At 39.4% G+C, this 15,854-nt stretch overlaps 1 protein-coding gene across 1 annotated transcript in view; it reads left to right on the forward strand.

The window, feature by feature from the left end:
- CIB4 (calcium and integrin binding family member 4) overlaps positions 1-15,535 on the forward strand; it is a 54,209-nt gene extending 38,674 nt beyond the window's left edge. Inside the window, exons 4-7 of the mRNA XM_070741874.1 lie at positions 9,060-9,201; positions 12,743-12,852; positions 13,078-13,166; positions 15,514-15,535. Coding sequence (XP_070597975.1) covers positions 9,060-9,201; positions 12,743-12,852; positions 13,078-13,166; positions 15,514-15,535 — 363 coding nt within the window. The remainder of the gene's footprint in view (positions 1-9,059; positions 9,202-12,742; positions 12,853-13,077; positions 13,167-15,513) is intronic.
- Positions 15,536-15,854: the final 319 nt, after the last annotated feature.

The following is a 15,854-nucleotide window of genomic DNA, read 5'->3' on the forward strand; positions in this document are numbered from 1 at the left end:
TCTAACTCTTGTTGTTTTCTGGAGCTTGGCCAGCATCCAGTATCAGCTTACAAACGACACAAAAGACAAACTTTTTTTTCCATTTATGCAGACAGAGACATAATGTACTCTGGGTTTGCTTTCTTCCCCCCTTCCTTCATTTTAAGTAACAGCTGCGGGAGGGGGGGAAGTGTTCAGTAAATGAAAAATCATGAGGGGGAGACAGGCCTTGATCTGGGCCATATCTAGATTCTTTAACTGCTTTCAATTAGGTTTTCTAAAGATTTGATATATAGGCTGGGGCAGAAAAAAACTCTTTGGTAGTGATGGGTGAACTGAACCCGCATAATTCGTGTCTGTACTGAATTTTGTGGTGTTCGGTATGCATAACACGAACACGAATTTTTTCCAAACTTCGGGCAAAGTTCGGGGTCGTGTTCGGCATTCAGAGCTTTGACGTCACTGGCAGGTTGCTAAGGACGCCAAGGTGATCACTTCCTGGATTCCATGGAATCCAGGAAGTGATCACCTTGCCGTCCTTAGCAACCTGCCAGTGACGTCAAAGCTCCACCCCCGGAATCTCTTCCTGGGAGGGATTCCCCAGATCATTCAAAGGGAGGTCTTCACATAAAAATAAACATTGTTATTTTTATGAAAAACGACACCGCAGCAGCGCTGCAAGCAAAGGGCCATCCTCTCACGTAAAACTAAACATGTTTATTTTTACATGAAAGGACCGCCATTTGCTTGCAGCGCTGCTGCACTGTCCTTTTTCGTAAAAATAACAATGTTTATTTTTACATGAAGACCTCCCTTTGAAGGAGCTGGGGAATCCCTCCCACAAAGAGATTCTGGAGGCGGAGCTTTGACATCATCGGCAGGTTGCTAAGGACGCCAAGGTGATCACTTCCTGGATTCCATGGAATCCAGGAAGTGATCACCTTGGCATCCTTAGCAACCTGCCAGTGACATTAAAGCTCCACCCCCGAAATCTCCATGGGAGGGATTCCCCATTTGTGTTTGAGTTCGTGTTCAGGTTTGGCCGAATTTTGCGTAAAATTCGGCCGAACTTGCTGAACCCGAACACCGTTGGGTTCGCCCATCACTAGTCTTTGGTGATGGACTCTGCCTTCTTCAGGGAATAGAATAGAATTCTTTATTGGCCAAGTGTGATTGGACACACAAAGAATTTGTCTTGGTGCATATGCTCTCAGTGTACATAAAAGAAAAGATAGGTTGGTCAAGAATCATGAGGTACAACACAATGATAGTCCGTGTACAAATAAGCAATCAAATCATATTAGAAACCAGTCAATATAAATTATAAGGATACAAGCAACAAGGTTACAGTCTTACAGTCATTTGTCGGAGGAGATAGGAGATGGGAACAATGAGAAGATTAATAGTAGGGCAGACTTAGTAAATATGTTGACAGAGTTGAGGGAATTATTTGTTTAGCAGATTGATGGCTTTTGTTTAAAAACTGTTCTTGTGTCTAATTGTCTTGGTGTGTAGTGCTCTATAGGGTCATTTTGAGGGTGGGAGTTGAAACAGCTTGTGTCCAGGATGGGAGGGGTCTGTAAATATTTTCACAGACCTCTTTTTGAGTCGTGCGGTATACAGGTCCTCAGTGGAAGGCAGGTTGGCAGTAATTGTTTTTATCAACAATGCTGATTATCCTCTGAAGTCTGTGTCCATCTTGTTGGGTTGCAGAACCAAAACAGACAGTTATAGAGGTGCAGATGACACACTCCATAATTCCTCCGTAGAACTGTTTCAGCAGCTCCTTGGAAAGTTTGAGCTTTCTGAGTTGGTGCAGGAAGAACATTCTTTGTTGTGCTTTTTTGATGTCAGGTGTCCATTTTAGATCTTGCAATGTGGTGGAACCTAGAAATTTGAAGGTCTTTATTGTTGATACTATGTTGTATAGTATTGTAAGAGGAGGAAGTATGGGCGAATTTCTCCAAAAGTCTACCACCATTTCTATGGCTTTGAGTGTATTCAGTTCCAGATTATTCCAGTTGCACCACAAGTTAGTTGTTCAACCTCCCGTCTGTACGCAAATTCATCATTGTCTCGAATAAGGTTGATCACTGTTGTGCCATCTGCAAACATCATCAGTAGTTTAACAGATGGATCATTAGAGATGCAGTCATTGATATATATAGAGAAGAGAAATGGTGAGAGCACACAGCCGTGTGTGTGTGTAAAATTGAACAGGTATCTGATGTAATTCTGTTTAGCTTCACCTGCTGCTTCCTGTTTGTTAGGTAGATTATGATCCACTTACAAATGTGTTCAGGTACTGTTATCTGGTTCAGCTTAGCTAGAAGAGTGCCTGGAACGATGGTATTGAATGCAGAACTAAAGTCTACAAAAAGGACCCTTGTGTAGGTCTTTGGAGATTCAAGACGTTTTAGGATATAATGCAGAGCCATATTTACGGCATCATTTGTTGATCTGTTTACTTGGTATGCAAATTGTGAATTTGTGATGGTTTTCAAGTGGGACATCACTAGCCTTTCAAAGTTTTTCATAACTACAAGTGTTAGAGCAGCTGGTCTGTAGTCATGGAGTTCTTGATGGTAGACTTCTTCAGCACTGGGATGATAGTAGAGTGTTTGGAGCAAGAGGGGACATAGCATATATCTACTGATTTATTGAAAATTTGGGTGAAGATAGGGGCCAATTGGTCAGCACAGACTTTTAAGCAAGAAGGAATTACCTTGTCTGGGCCTGGAGCTTTTCCTGACTTTTGTCTTTGAAATTGGTCTCGCACTTCCCTTTTTGTTATCACCAGGGGTTGTGAACCCAATGGGATGGGGTCAGGAGGCTTGGCTATTGCTGGTGTGTCTGAAATGGGGGTTGTGAAGACAGGTGGCTGTAGTTTCCTTTGAAACCTGCAGTAAAACTGGTTCAGGACATCTTCCAGTTGCTGATTCCCTTCAGCCTGGGAAGGTGGTTTGCCATCACCAACAATATTGTTAAGAGTTATCCAAATGTTTGCTCTTTCATTTGTTGAGAACTGATTCTTTAGCTTTTCATAATAGCTTTTCTTTCTTTCTTTCTTTCTTTCTTCCTTTCTTTCTTTCTTTCTTCCTTCCATCCTTCCTTCCTTTTTTCCTTTCTTCTTTCCTTTCTTCCTTCTTTCTTTCTTTCATTCATTCATTTATTTATGCACCTCTGCATATATACTGCATGCACATATATATAGATACACAAAGATGTAGACAGAGATTTGAGCAGGCTGGCTAAAGAAATGGATGGGCAAATGAATTGATGGATGGTTGGTTGGTTGGGTGGATGATGAGCAGGTAGATAGAAAAATATAATTTCATTCTTTATACAGTAGTTAAATTCCCATTTTCTTTTAGTTCAGAATAACCTTCATTTTTATATTTGCAACAAATTCTGTGGTGTTGAAGGTATTTAGTTGATAGATAGACTAAAGCCCCATAGTAAACTCAATCTGTCTGTCTGTCTGTCTGGTTTGTCTGTCCGTGTGTGTTTGCGCGCACACTTATTGAATCTAGGCTGTTTCAAATAACCCAGACAACAAAGTTTAAATCTTTGGTCTTCCTTAACCTGACATGATTTTTTTGTACTTTTGAAATCTTATTCTCGAGTTGTCATGTATTCATCCCATTCTAAATTATGTGTAGAATGGAGAAGTGTTCAAAGAGAGACAAGAGACATGTAGGACCGAATGCAGCCAACTTTCTTTTCCATCCCGCTTTTTTATAATCAATGTTATCTCTATGCTGCTTCAGCTATGCACATGCATAGATTTACATGATGTGGAAGCGTGCATACAATGAATAATCCAGCATTGCTAATGTTGCAGGTACAAGGACAAACTCTAGGGAACTTTTTGGCAGTAGGCAAATAATGTGTTTTGCTCCTGCCAGAAAGCACACTCCTGTTACAACTTTCCCAGGCCTACCCAGAACTCTGTGCTTGCAAGGTCTGAGCAAAAACCCATGCTAACTCATGCTAACAGCATAATGTGAACTGAGCATCCATATGTGGCTTTGTGTCACATCTGGGCTTGCCCAACCATATGACCTTTGACCTACACAGGGAATAATACATCATGCCATGCAATGAGGATCATACAGTTTCAAATGTTATATGAGCACCACAAATCATATTCATGTAGTTAAGCCACAAACACAGACTATAAACACATAGTCATTTCTTCAAGATTCTTATAAAATATCCCTTGAAGAGAATAAAGTTTTCCTTCAAAGATAATTCAGAAATGGGTGTTACACAAGCATGAAAGCTTTACCACCCACGGCTTTCTGGTGGCACAAATCTGCGTTTTGAAATGCAACGTAACATCTAACAGAAGGCCAGTTTCGTCCTGATGTGGGACAAAAAAGACATTTGTGGGAAGGAACCTATGAGGCATCAGTTGCAGGCTGATTTTAACAGGATCTGGATGACCTCAGATTTTCATTGAAGCTTAAGACTCTTCCTTTCCATAAAAACTTTAGAGGGGGAGGAAATCTCCCTTATTTGGGGCACAATAATAGTTTTCAGAGAAAGCAATATACATGGTACACATTTTCAAGACTATTTCCAAAGGCACTTATTTTCCTTTCACGAGGAACAATAGAGAATGAAGATTTCTTTTCTTTCTCTCTCTTTTCTGATTTGTTTTTCATTAGTGTTCCTGGCCAAGGGTGAGACAGAATCTATTTTGGAGAGAAGGCTAGAAATATCCGCCCCCCAATTGCAAACCCTTCAACCAGGGTTGTCTCTGAAACCTAATCTTAAGACAGAATGAACCCAAGAACTTGTTTTGCCAAGCAGTATAATTAGACATATGAGTAAAACAATGCAAGGATTGAACGGATTCTTCGTAGATTTAGTTGAGAAAACTAAGCCACAAAATTTAGCACTGCAGAAAGAAAGGTGTGGATATTTGTGGGCATATATGCATATTAACAAATGGATGGACATAACAAGATATCTGCTAGATCATTTCAAATTTCCAAAATAACCAGCTAGATGCTTCTGACCTCTTCTACTATTGCTTCCTAACAGTGGAATCCCCTCAATTTTTATGCACTCCTAAAATAGTTTCTCTGCTTTGTGGCTTCTTATAAAATCTTTTATTTTAAATCCACTATATTTATTTGTTTATGCAATTATATAATTATATTTCTATGCCACCCAACTTTCTTGGGACTCATGGTGGCTCATAGCAAAAATAAACATGGATCAATATAAAAATGTTTCAATTTAAAATAATTGCAGCCATCCATACATTCATGGGCCAACCTCGATAGTAACCCCCGAGGTCAATGGCCCTAGGCCTGTAGGAAAAGCCAGGACTTTATGACTTTCTGGAAGAACAATAAGGTGGGGGCAGTGTGGACCTCAGGAGGTAGCTGCTTCCAGAGAGTCGGGGCAACCACAGAGGGCCTGCCAGTCGACACTACTTAGCTGATGGGACCCGAAGAATACCAACGCTGTGGGATCTAATCGGTCACTGGGAGGCATGTGATAGAAGGTGGTCTTGAAGATACTCTGCCCTGAGCTATGTAGGGCTTTAAAGGTAATAACCAACACCTTGAATTGTGAACGGAGACCGCTAGGAAGCCAGTGCAGGTCACGAAGAATGGTGAAGTGTAGATGTATCTGGGCACACACAACGCATTTCACACAGCTGCATTCTGGATCAACTGTTGTCTCTGAACACTCTTCAGAGGTAGCCCCATGTACAACACATTGCAATAGTCCAGCCATGAGATGATTTTATTTATTTTATTTATTTATTTGGTCCAATACACAATGAGGGTTTTAGTGGGTATATATCTATATACACATAGTAAAATACATGATGAAGATTATACAGGAGATACTCATAGTAAAATATATCTAAGAAATAATAGAAAAGAAGATATAGTAATAGAACATATCAATGAAAGAATAGAAGAAGAGATATAGGAATAGAAGAAAGGTATAGGAGAGCAATAGGACAGGGGACGGAAGGCACTCTAGTGCACTTGTACTCGCCCCTTACTGACCTCTTAGGAATCTGGATAGGTGAACCGTAGATAATTTAAGGGTAAAGAGTTGGGGGTTTGGGGATTACACTATGGAGTCCGGTAATGAGTTCCACGCTTCGACAACTTGGTTACTGAAGTCATATTTTTTACAGTCAAGTTTGGAGCGGTTAATATTAAGTTTAAATCTGTTGTGTACTCTTGTGTTGTTGTGGTTGAAGCTGAAGTAGTCACCGACAGGCAGGACGTTGCAGCATATGATCTTGAACGGGTCCAAAGATGGGCTACAAAAATGGTGGAAGGTCTTAAGTATAAAACTTATCAGGAAAGACTTAATGAACTCAATCTGTATAGTCTGGAGGACAGAAGGGAAGGGGGGGGGGGACATGATCGAAACATTTAAATACCTTAAAGGCTTAAATAAGGTTCAGGAGGGAAGTGTTTTTCATAGGAAAGTGAACACAAGAACAAGGGGGCACAATCTGAGGTTAGTTGGGGGAAAGATCAGAAGCAACGTGAGAAAATATTATTTTACTGAAAGATTAGTAGATGCTTGGAACAAACTTCCAGCAGACATGGTTGGTAAATCCACAGTAACTGAATTTAAACATGCCTGGGATAAACATATATCCATCCTAAGATAAAATACAGGAAATAGTATAAGGGCAGACCAGATGGACCATGAGGTCTTTTCCTGCCCTCAATCTTCTATGTTTCTATGTTTCTATGTGAGTGTAGGAGGACACCCAAATTGCAAACCTGAGGGGGTTAATCTCTCTCCCCCGAGAACCAAGGATGGACAGTCGACATAGTCCTTTGGAGGTAATATCCACAGCCACTCCTTCTTGTCAGGGTCACGTTTGAGGCTGTTGACTCCCATCCAGACCCTCACCTCATCCAGGCACCGTTACAACAGATGCCATTTTGAAACACTGTTGCAGCTACGCTATCTGTCTGAAGAAACCCAAAATTTACACACGCACTCCTGACAATTCAAATAATGTATATCTAAAGTTTCGCATTTGTATCAGTTCTGTCGGGCTCTCTGGAAGACTCCTCCCAAAAATTCACAGGTACAAATTTCAGACACACACACGTTTGAAAATTCAAAACAATGTTCTTTATAATGAAAATTCACTTAAACTAAGCCCTCTTTTGGTATAGCAAAGAGCACTTGTCTGCAACCAAACTGGTAATTTGTACAAGTCCCTTATCAGTTCTGTGATACTTAGCTTGCAGCTGTGAGGCAATTCACAGTCCTTCTTCTTTCACAAAGTGAAACACACTTTGCTCTGGTTTAGTTTCAAAGCGGGGAAAAATCAGCACACAAAAAGTCAAAGTCAGTAAAGCAGTCACGAAACACAACAATCAGATAATCCTCCACAATGGCCAAACCCACAGGCTGCTATTTATAGCAGCCTCACTAATTACCACAGCCCCACCCAACCACAGGTGGCCTCATTTTCTTTAATAATAATCTCTCAGTTGTTGTTGCCTATGCATTGCTCTCAGCACGCGTGGCTGTATCATTAACTCTTGTTCTGAATCCAAGGAGGAGCTAGATAATTGATCTCCTTCTGAGCTGTCTGCCGCACTCTCCTCCTCCCTGTCACTCATGTCTTCTTGGTCAGAAGAGCCTTCATCAGCAGATTCCACCGGGGGCAAAACAGGCCTGCAGCATGTGGATGTCTCCCCCACATCCACAGTCCTTGGGGCAGGAGCTGGGCCAGAGCTAACCACAACAGTATCATTACTGAAGGCTGAGGGAAAAAATGTGTTGTATTACTTTCTAGGTGACCCTAATTTATTGGGTGGCGGTCAGTAGCATGTTGCTACCAGTACAATAAAGGACGGCACACCAGTAGCGATTGCTGCGCTGCGTGTGCAGCTTCAGTTATCTTGCGTTTGCGCATGTCCCAGCTTGTTTTTGCTTCTGTGCATGTGCAGGAAAAAATATCTTGTAAAGGGATGTGTGTGAGATTTTGGTGATTTCTGCGCATGCACAGAAGCAAAAAAAAAAAACCCCACTGAAATCTCATGCATGTGCATAACCTTTTCTAGTTACAGTTTCAGAGGCTCGGGTTTGTAAGTGGAAAATGGTTCTTGAGAAGACGCAAAAAAATCTTATCTAGAAACGTTCGCAAGTAGAGGCATTTGTAGAGAGAGGTGCCACTGTATAGTGTTTTACCAAGTTGTATGAAGCAGGGTTAAGCTCTAATATGATTGGCAGAACTTAACATGTTACATGAATGTGGTTTTAGTAACATAGGTTTAGCATTTTACATGTACATTTCAGCCAGCCACTGTGTATGGGTTGCATCTTCCAGAGCTTTATTAGAGAGAGTGGAACTGTAGATATTTTCTCTATTCTGCTACTTAGAGCAAAGAGGCAGGTGCAGATAGAATAGACAAGTGTTTTCTTTGAACTAATGATCTACTGCCACCTAGTGGCAAACAAGAAAAACAGCAGGCGGCTTGAAACAGGAAGACAGGAAATACCCAAACATTTTTATTTCAATTTAATCAAAGGGATAGTCTTCTTGTGTATGGGGATATTCACAGCATAAAAGCGTTTCAGTGCAGTCTGTTTATGATTTTACATAGGATATAGTATCAAACAGAGATTCAATCAAGGCACATTCTGTACAATTATTATTATAAACTCCTTAAAACCCACCTCTGCCGTCAGGCATGGTGGAATTGAGACATCTCCCCCGGGGCCTATACAGTTTATGCACGGTTATGTTTGTGTGTATGTTTTTGCTTTTTAATAAGGGTTTTTTTTAGTGACTTTTAAATTATTAGATTTGTTGTACATTGTTTTATTGTTGTTGTGAGCCTCCCTGAGTCTACGGAGAGGGGCGGCATACAAATCAAATCAATCAATCAATCAATCAATCAATCAATAAATCAATCAATAAATCAATCAATCAATCAATAAATCAATCAATCAATCAATATTATTATTAATTCAATGTATATAGTTGCCCGTATGTAGTCTGGAAAGGCTTTACTAAGAATAATGTAGCAAATTATATTCAAGTTTCTTTTGTTTTCACCCAGATGAATCCATTCAGAGACAGGATCTGCAAGGTCTTCTCCACAGATGGTTATTTTACCTTTGAGGACATCCTTGGGATGGCATCTGTCTTCAGTTACCTAGCATGTCCCACCCTTAAGATTGAATACGCTTTTCGGATTTATGGTATGTCATTCCCCGTTGTAATATCTTCATAACAGTTTCAGTGTAAGAAAAAAACCCCCAAATATCCTCAAGTCTGGAGGCACTTTGAGGATGAGATCAGGAATAGAATAAGAATAAATACTTTATTATTCCCACACCGACAAGTTTATCACATGGTCCAGTCTGGTTCTGCCAACGTGTCCGGTCCTCCCATCAACTTCCAGGTGGGTGCTGACAAAAGGATGACCTTATTCATTTATTTTATTTATTTATTCGACTTCTATGCCACCCAATACCGAAGGACTCAGGGCGGGTTACAAAATGATATGATGCAAGTACAAAAAGATACAAAGCAATAAAAAGAAGTCGATTGTAATATCTAAACTAAAAACCCTGTGATGAAAACCAATTTGTTGTAAAAACAGTCATAAACACTTGCATATACACCATTCATACAGTCTGGCCATGAAAGATATATAAAGCATGGCCCTCAGGTCTTTGTGGCCTTATGGAAGGCCAGCAGGGTGGGAGCAGTACGGATATTGGGGGGTAGTTGGTTCCATAGAACTGGGGCAGCCACAGAGAAGGCCCTGCCCTGTGGTCCTGCCAACCTGCATTGCTTAGTCGACGGGGCCTAGAGGAGGCCAAATCTGTGTGCTCTTATTGGTCTCTAGACCTTGAGAATCTAAAAGGAATTTGTTATGGCTACAGCGCTACAACCTTCATGCCATAGCCCATCCCAAATTCCCACAGCACTAATACATCCTACATTCTAATATGTGGCAAGCCAGAGTCTCCAATTCCAACTATGGCTTTTGCCTGATAGGCGGTCTCCCCCCAAGAAAAAAGTATGTCCTGCGAAGGAAAGAGTAAATACAATGAAAGGGGTTAATCCGCATTCTTAACCACCACCACCCCAGGGAGATCCTTTGCCTTGTCTGGGTATTTATCGTGGAATTGCTTGACTAGTTTATCCGCTTTTACATTCCAACTTTCTTCCAATACTGCACAAAGGCAATACTTGTTGCCGTTATTATGTGTAACATCAAGTACTTTGATTTTCTATTGTATTTCGCCCTATTTATCCCCAAGAGAAATAGTACGGGTTTGAATTCTATTTGGCATTTAATTAAATCCTGCAGCCAATTCTGTATATTCTTCCAATATCTTTTCGCTTCGGGGTATAACTACCACGAATGAAACAAGGTACCTTGTCCTTCTTTACATTTCCAGCATTTTGGGTTTAAATTTGGGTACATCTTGGCCAATCTCGCCGGCGCCAAATGCCAACAGTAAAACTTCTGATATTGATTTTCCTTATAGGCCACACATTTAGTAATTATATAGTTTTTCTTCCAAGTTTTTTCCCCAATTCTATATTATGTCCAAAGTTATTGGCCCAGGCAATCATAGGTTCTTTTACCACCTCCTCTGCTTTATCAAATTCTAGTAAATAATTATATATTTTGTGTTGTGGTTGGCTCTGGCCCAGCTCCTGCCCCAGGGAATGTAGAGGTGGATGCAGGGGAAACTTCAACATGTCACAGGCCTGTGTTATAGCTGACAGAATCAGTTCAGAGTTTAGTTTCCTCGGACGAAGAAGAAGGTGGGAGTGACTCGGCAGAGGGGGGCTTGGCACACAGCTCAGGCAGTCAATCTCCCTTATCTTCCATTGATTCAGATGAAGACATTTTGGATCCACGCAAGCGCAGAATTATGCATAGAAGGGACCAAGTAAGAACATATTACAGGAGATATGTGAGGCCACCTGTGTTTGGGTGGGGCTCCAGTAATTAGGGCTGCTGCTATAAATAGCAGCATGTGGGTTTGGCCATTGAGGAAGAGTATCGGATTGCAGTTCATCAGGAATCCTGCGTTTTCTGGACTTTGTTGCTTTTTCACGCCTTTGAAAACAAAGCAGAGCAATGTGTGTGTGTGTCTCACTTCGTAGGAAGAAGAAGGGGTGTGAAGTTTCTTCACAGCTGCTAGCTAAGTACTTAATGACTGCTTAAGGGAAATTGTACAGACTACCTGGTTGTTTTGGGACGAGTGCTCTTTGCAATACAAAAAGAGTGCTTAGTTTATTTTGAATTTTGTGATAAAGAACATTGTTTTGAATTTTTAAACGTGTGTGTGTGTGAAATTTGTACCCTTGAATTTTCGGGAGGCTCCTATCAGAGAGGCCGGCATAACATTTTGGATATTAATTTTCCCTCTGGACCTACCAAAAATGTATCCAATTGTTGCAGTTTGGTTTCAAATCCATATTCCACTACATCCTTCTTACAATATATCTAGATTGTACTTGAAGATATGGCTCAGCTGAATTTTCAATTGACTCATTAAAACTTGAAATGACATGAAATGTTAATCAGTTTTCCCATTGCAGTGATATTCCTTTGCATTGACGACTTATAAACAGAAAACATATACTGTCTCTACAAGGCAAGATTTAAAACAAGAATAATTTGGTATGCCTAACATTGGATAATTATCTTCTTTGTCAATGCCTCTACAGTTTAGAATAGATTCCCATTAGAGAAACACACAACAAAATTACACACACACACCTCCAAAAGCCTTGCTCAGGATGTTTTGGGTCGCTTCTTTTAGTTGAGGATTATGGCATGTTATTCCCTCATTTACCCGTTGTAATGTATATCTGTTAAATAACGTATAATGTTGCAGTCTTTTAATCTTGTGAAGCCACCAAGAATTGTTTGGGAGTTGGGTGGCCTGAAAATCTGATGAATAAATAAATAAAAAGCCTTACCACTCCTTCGGGTGGATTAATTCTAGTGAATGGCTTGCTCATCAAATCATGATTAAACTATGGTTCAGCACATATATGATTATTATTATTATTTATTAGATTTGTATGCCGCCCCTCTCCGTAGACTCGGGGCGGCTTACAGCAATGATAAAAACAATATATAATGACAAATCTAATAGTTAGACTCTAAAATAACAATAATACTTTTAAAAAGTCTAAAAAACAAGAAACCCTAATATATAAAAAACATACATAGTCATATCATACACAGAAAACTACATAGGCAGGGGGAGATGTTTCAGTTCCCCCATGCTTGACGACAGAGGTGGGTTTTAAAGAGTTTACGAAAGGCTTTTACGGAGTTTACGAAAGAGTTTACGAAAGAGTTTACGATTCCTGTAATGATGCTGCCTCTCCATCACACATTCTTTCCATACATTGTCTACACATTATGCACAAGCAGCTTCAGGCCATGTTCAGGTTCAGTGTGGAAGTCAATGGAAAAAGAGAGAAAAAGTATGATTGTCAGAATTGGGACAGTTTATACAGCACGTCCCAAGGCCAGTTCTTGGCAGATTCTGCTGCAGAAAAGTCAGACAGATGGAGACAGAAAACATATAAGTTTAATCATTAAACACTGATGGACTGAGTTTCTGTGGCAGTTTTACGAGTAAAAATAGCATTATTGTTTGTGTAACTCTTAAACATTTGGCTCTGGACTGCATAATAGCCTGTAAGTCTTCCAAGTTCCACCCTATTTCTACTTTTCACAATATTTTAATTTCCCAGATTTCAACAATGATGGTTTTATTGATGAGGAAGATCTCCAAAATGTCATCCGCAGATTAATCAGTAAGAATAACCTCAGCGAGGAAGAAATTGTGTCTCTGGCGAACCATGTAGGTAATTCTTCCCTTTACCACTTTGAGACTTCAGTGAGTGAGGCCTTAGCATAAAATTGTTTTAGATAGTTTAGAAGTCAATGGCTGGGCGGACATCTGCAAGTTGAGTGAGATTGGAAAAAGAAATACATTTTGGAGCGCAAAAATAAAAAATTTACATTGACTAATATGAAGCAACAGAAATATTATTTCTGCATAATGCATACTTTGCGTTTGAAACAGGTTTTGGAAGAAGCTGACTTGGATAATGACAGAATGCTCTCTCTAGCAGAATTTGAACATGCTATGATAAAGTCTCCAGACTTCCTACAGTAAGAACAATCCCCGCCACAATGTAGTTGAGCTTCTTTATTTATTTATTTTTATTTATTTATTTTGTCCAATACACAATACATATTGAAGAGGATAGACATGAAGTATTATATGTAAAGAAAAGATATAAAAATAGAGAAGATATATGAAAGGAAGAAAAGATATATGATATACGAGATAAGGAGTGACAATTGGACAGGGGACGAAAGGCAGGCTAGTGCACTTATGTACGCTCCTTACTGACCTCTTAGGAACCTGGAGAGGTCAATCGTGGATAGTCTAAGGGAAAAATGTTGGGGGTTAGGGGTTGACACTACTGAGTCCGGTAATGAGTTCCACGCTTCGACAACTCGATTGCTAAAGTCATATTTTTTACAGTCAAGCTTGGAGCGATTAATATTAAGCTTGAATTTGTTGCGTGCTCTTGTGTTGTTGCGGTTGAAGCTGAAGTAGTCATTGTCAGGCAGGATGTTGCAGCATATGATTTTGTGGGCAATACTTAGATCGTGTTTTAGGCGTCGTAGTTCTAAGCTTTCTACACCTAGGATTGATAGTCTGCTTTCGTAGGGCATTCTGTTTCGAGTGGAGGAGTGAAGGGCTCTTCTGGTGAAGTATCTTTGGACATTTTCTAGGGTGTTGATGTCCGAGATGTGGTATGGGTTCCAGAAAGATGAACTGTATTCAAGGATTGGTCTGGCAAAAGTTTTGTAGGCTCTGGTGAGTAGTGTGAGATTGCCGGAGCAGAAGCTGCATAGGATCAGGTTAACAACTCTAGAAGAACAACTCTCACTTGATTTAAATCCAGCTCTGAAATCTCTTGTTCTATAATGTTTTGTATAATTTCCCCTACAAAAAAAAAATCTGGCAAATTTGTACTAGGTTATATCAGATATAATGCTACAGAAAGCCTGGCCAAGACAACTTCGACAGATTTCTAATGTAGGGAAGGGAATATTATTAAATAATAATAATAATAATAATAATAATAATAATAATAATAACAACAACAACAACAACAACAACAACAAAGGTTAAGCTGCAAGATGGAAAAAGAAGACTTAGTTTCCAATGTTCTCTGCAAAAATCTTTTAAAATATATTTCTAATGGCATTTTTTTCTGTAAATTGGATGGTATATAAAAATGGGTCAGTGTCCCTTTTTTATCCCTAAGATAAAAAATGAAGGAATTGGATTTGTTTCCAGTGTTGTCCATGTTGGAACCATCAACAAATGTGGAAATTTGTATGCCGCCCCGAGTCTTCGGAGAGGGGCGGCATACAAATCTAAGTAATAAATAAATAAACTACTAAATGTCCCACTTACATTGTTCTGAATATTCAAGCTCAGCATTTTTTGAGCTCAGGAAATTTTCTACCCCTTCCCAAAACAATTATTATTACAATTAGAAGAAGTTTCACTCAGGCGTGTTCTGACTGCAGAATGATGAAAACCAATCAGAAGGCAAACTTCACATCAGCATATTGATGCTTTTATACATCTATGGGATTAAATCATACAACTCTACTTGAGCAAGAATTGAGGTATTTTTAAGTGATGAATCCTGGGAATTCAGATTGGCTCAAAAATTTGAACCAAATTGTGACTTTATGATGAATGACTTGTCATTACATTCCCAATCAAAGATGTCTTTTATACTTGGGCTTTTTCAGAAATGGAGCAGGAGACTGAGATTAACTATTTTCTTAACACCATATTCTTTATTATCCCTTTATTTTCTGGAGACTTAAATGTAGTTCCAGGTTGTCCAAGCCCAAAATTTCAAGCCTGATAGCACAAGGTATTCTATTGTGAGCAAAGAAGTAGATTACTAGTCTTGTGAAATACCTTTAGACTTGTTCAATTGTATTAATGTCCAATATACAGTGTGGATTCCAGGCATATTCAAGAACTGGTCTGGCAAAGGTTTTGTATGCCCTAGTTTGCAGTTCAATGTTACCGGAGAAGAAGCTTCACAAAATTAAGTTAACAACTTTTAATGCCTTTTTGGCAATGCTGTTGCAGTGAGCTTTGGGGCTTAGATCATTTGAGATGAGTACTCCTGTGTCAATTATTAATACAGTAATGTGTTAGAATTGAGCCATATATTTGTAAATATCTTTGGTTAGGCTTTGGATGGCTTTGCTGAAGTCCAAATTGTGAATAAAAGGTTTAGGCATTTCCTGAGAAAAGCAGAATTGTGGGGACAGGAAGTAGCATTGCTATACAAGGTCGATCTGGTTATACATGAATTTAGTAAGATGTTTAGGAATAAAGTATGGAAGACAGAAATAATTTAAAGTCAAGTGAGATTCTAGTTTCCAGAAAACTAATTAATGTTCTTTCTAGATCCTTCAAAATCTACTTCTGAGAGACAAGAATGTGACAACGTGGGAGGTTCAGGACCTTGCAAGTGGATGGACACAAGACAACAAATGTAACACTAAAGACTGCCATGAAAAATCAGATAGCAAGTCAGTCCATATATTTTTGCAAGGAATATGAAATAAACAATGATTCTGAGAACAGGAAGAAAAAAAGTCATTTATCTAAGTTTGTATTTCCTTCCATCCAGTGCAGTTATAGAGAATGACATTTTCATAGCAATGATGAGCAAATTTTTGGTATAAGAAGTTATAATAAATTCCTCTATAGTAAATAGTTACTGCTTTATTTAAAGGTTTTCTGAT

Source organism: Erythrolamprus reginae, chromosome 1 (genome assembly GCF_031021105.1).
Source record: "Erythrolamprus reginae isolate rEryReg1 chromosome 1, rEryReg1.hap1, whole genome shotgun sequence".
NCBI classification, from domain to species: Eukaryota; Metazoa; Chordata; class Lepidosauria; order Squamata; family Dipsadidae; genus Erythrolamprus; species Erythrolamprus reginae.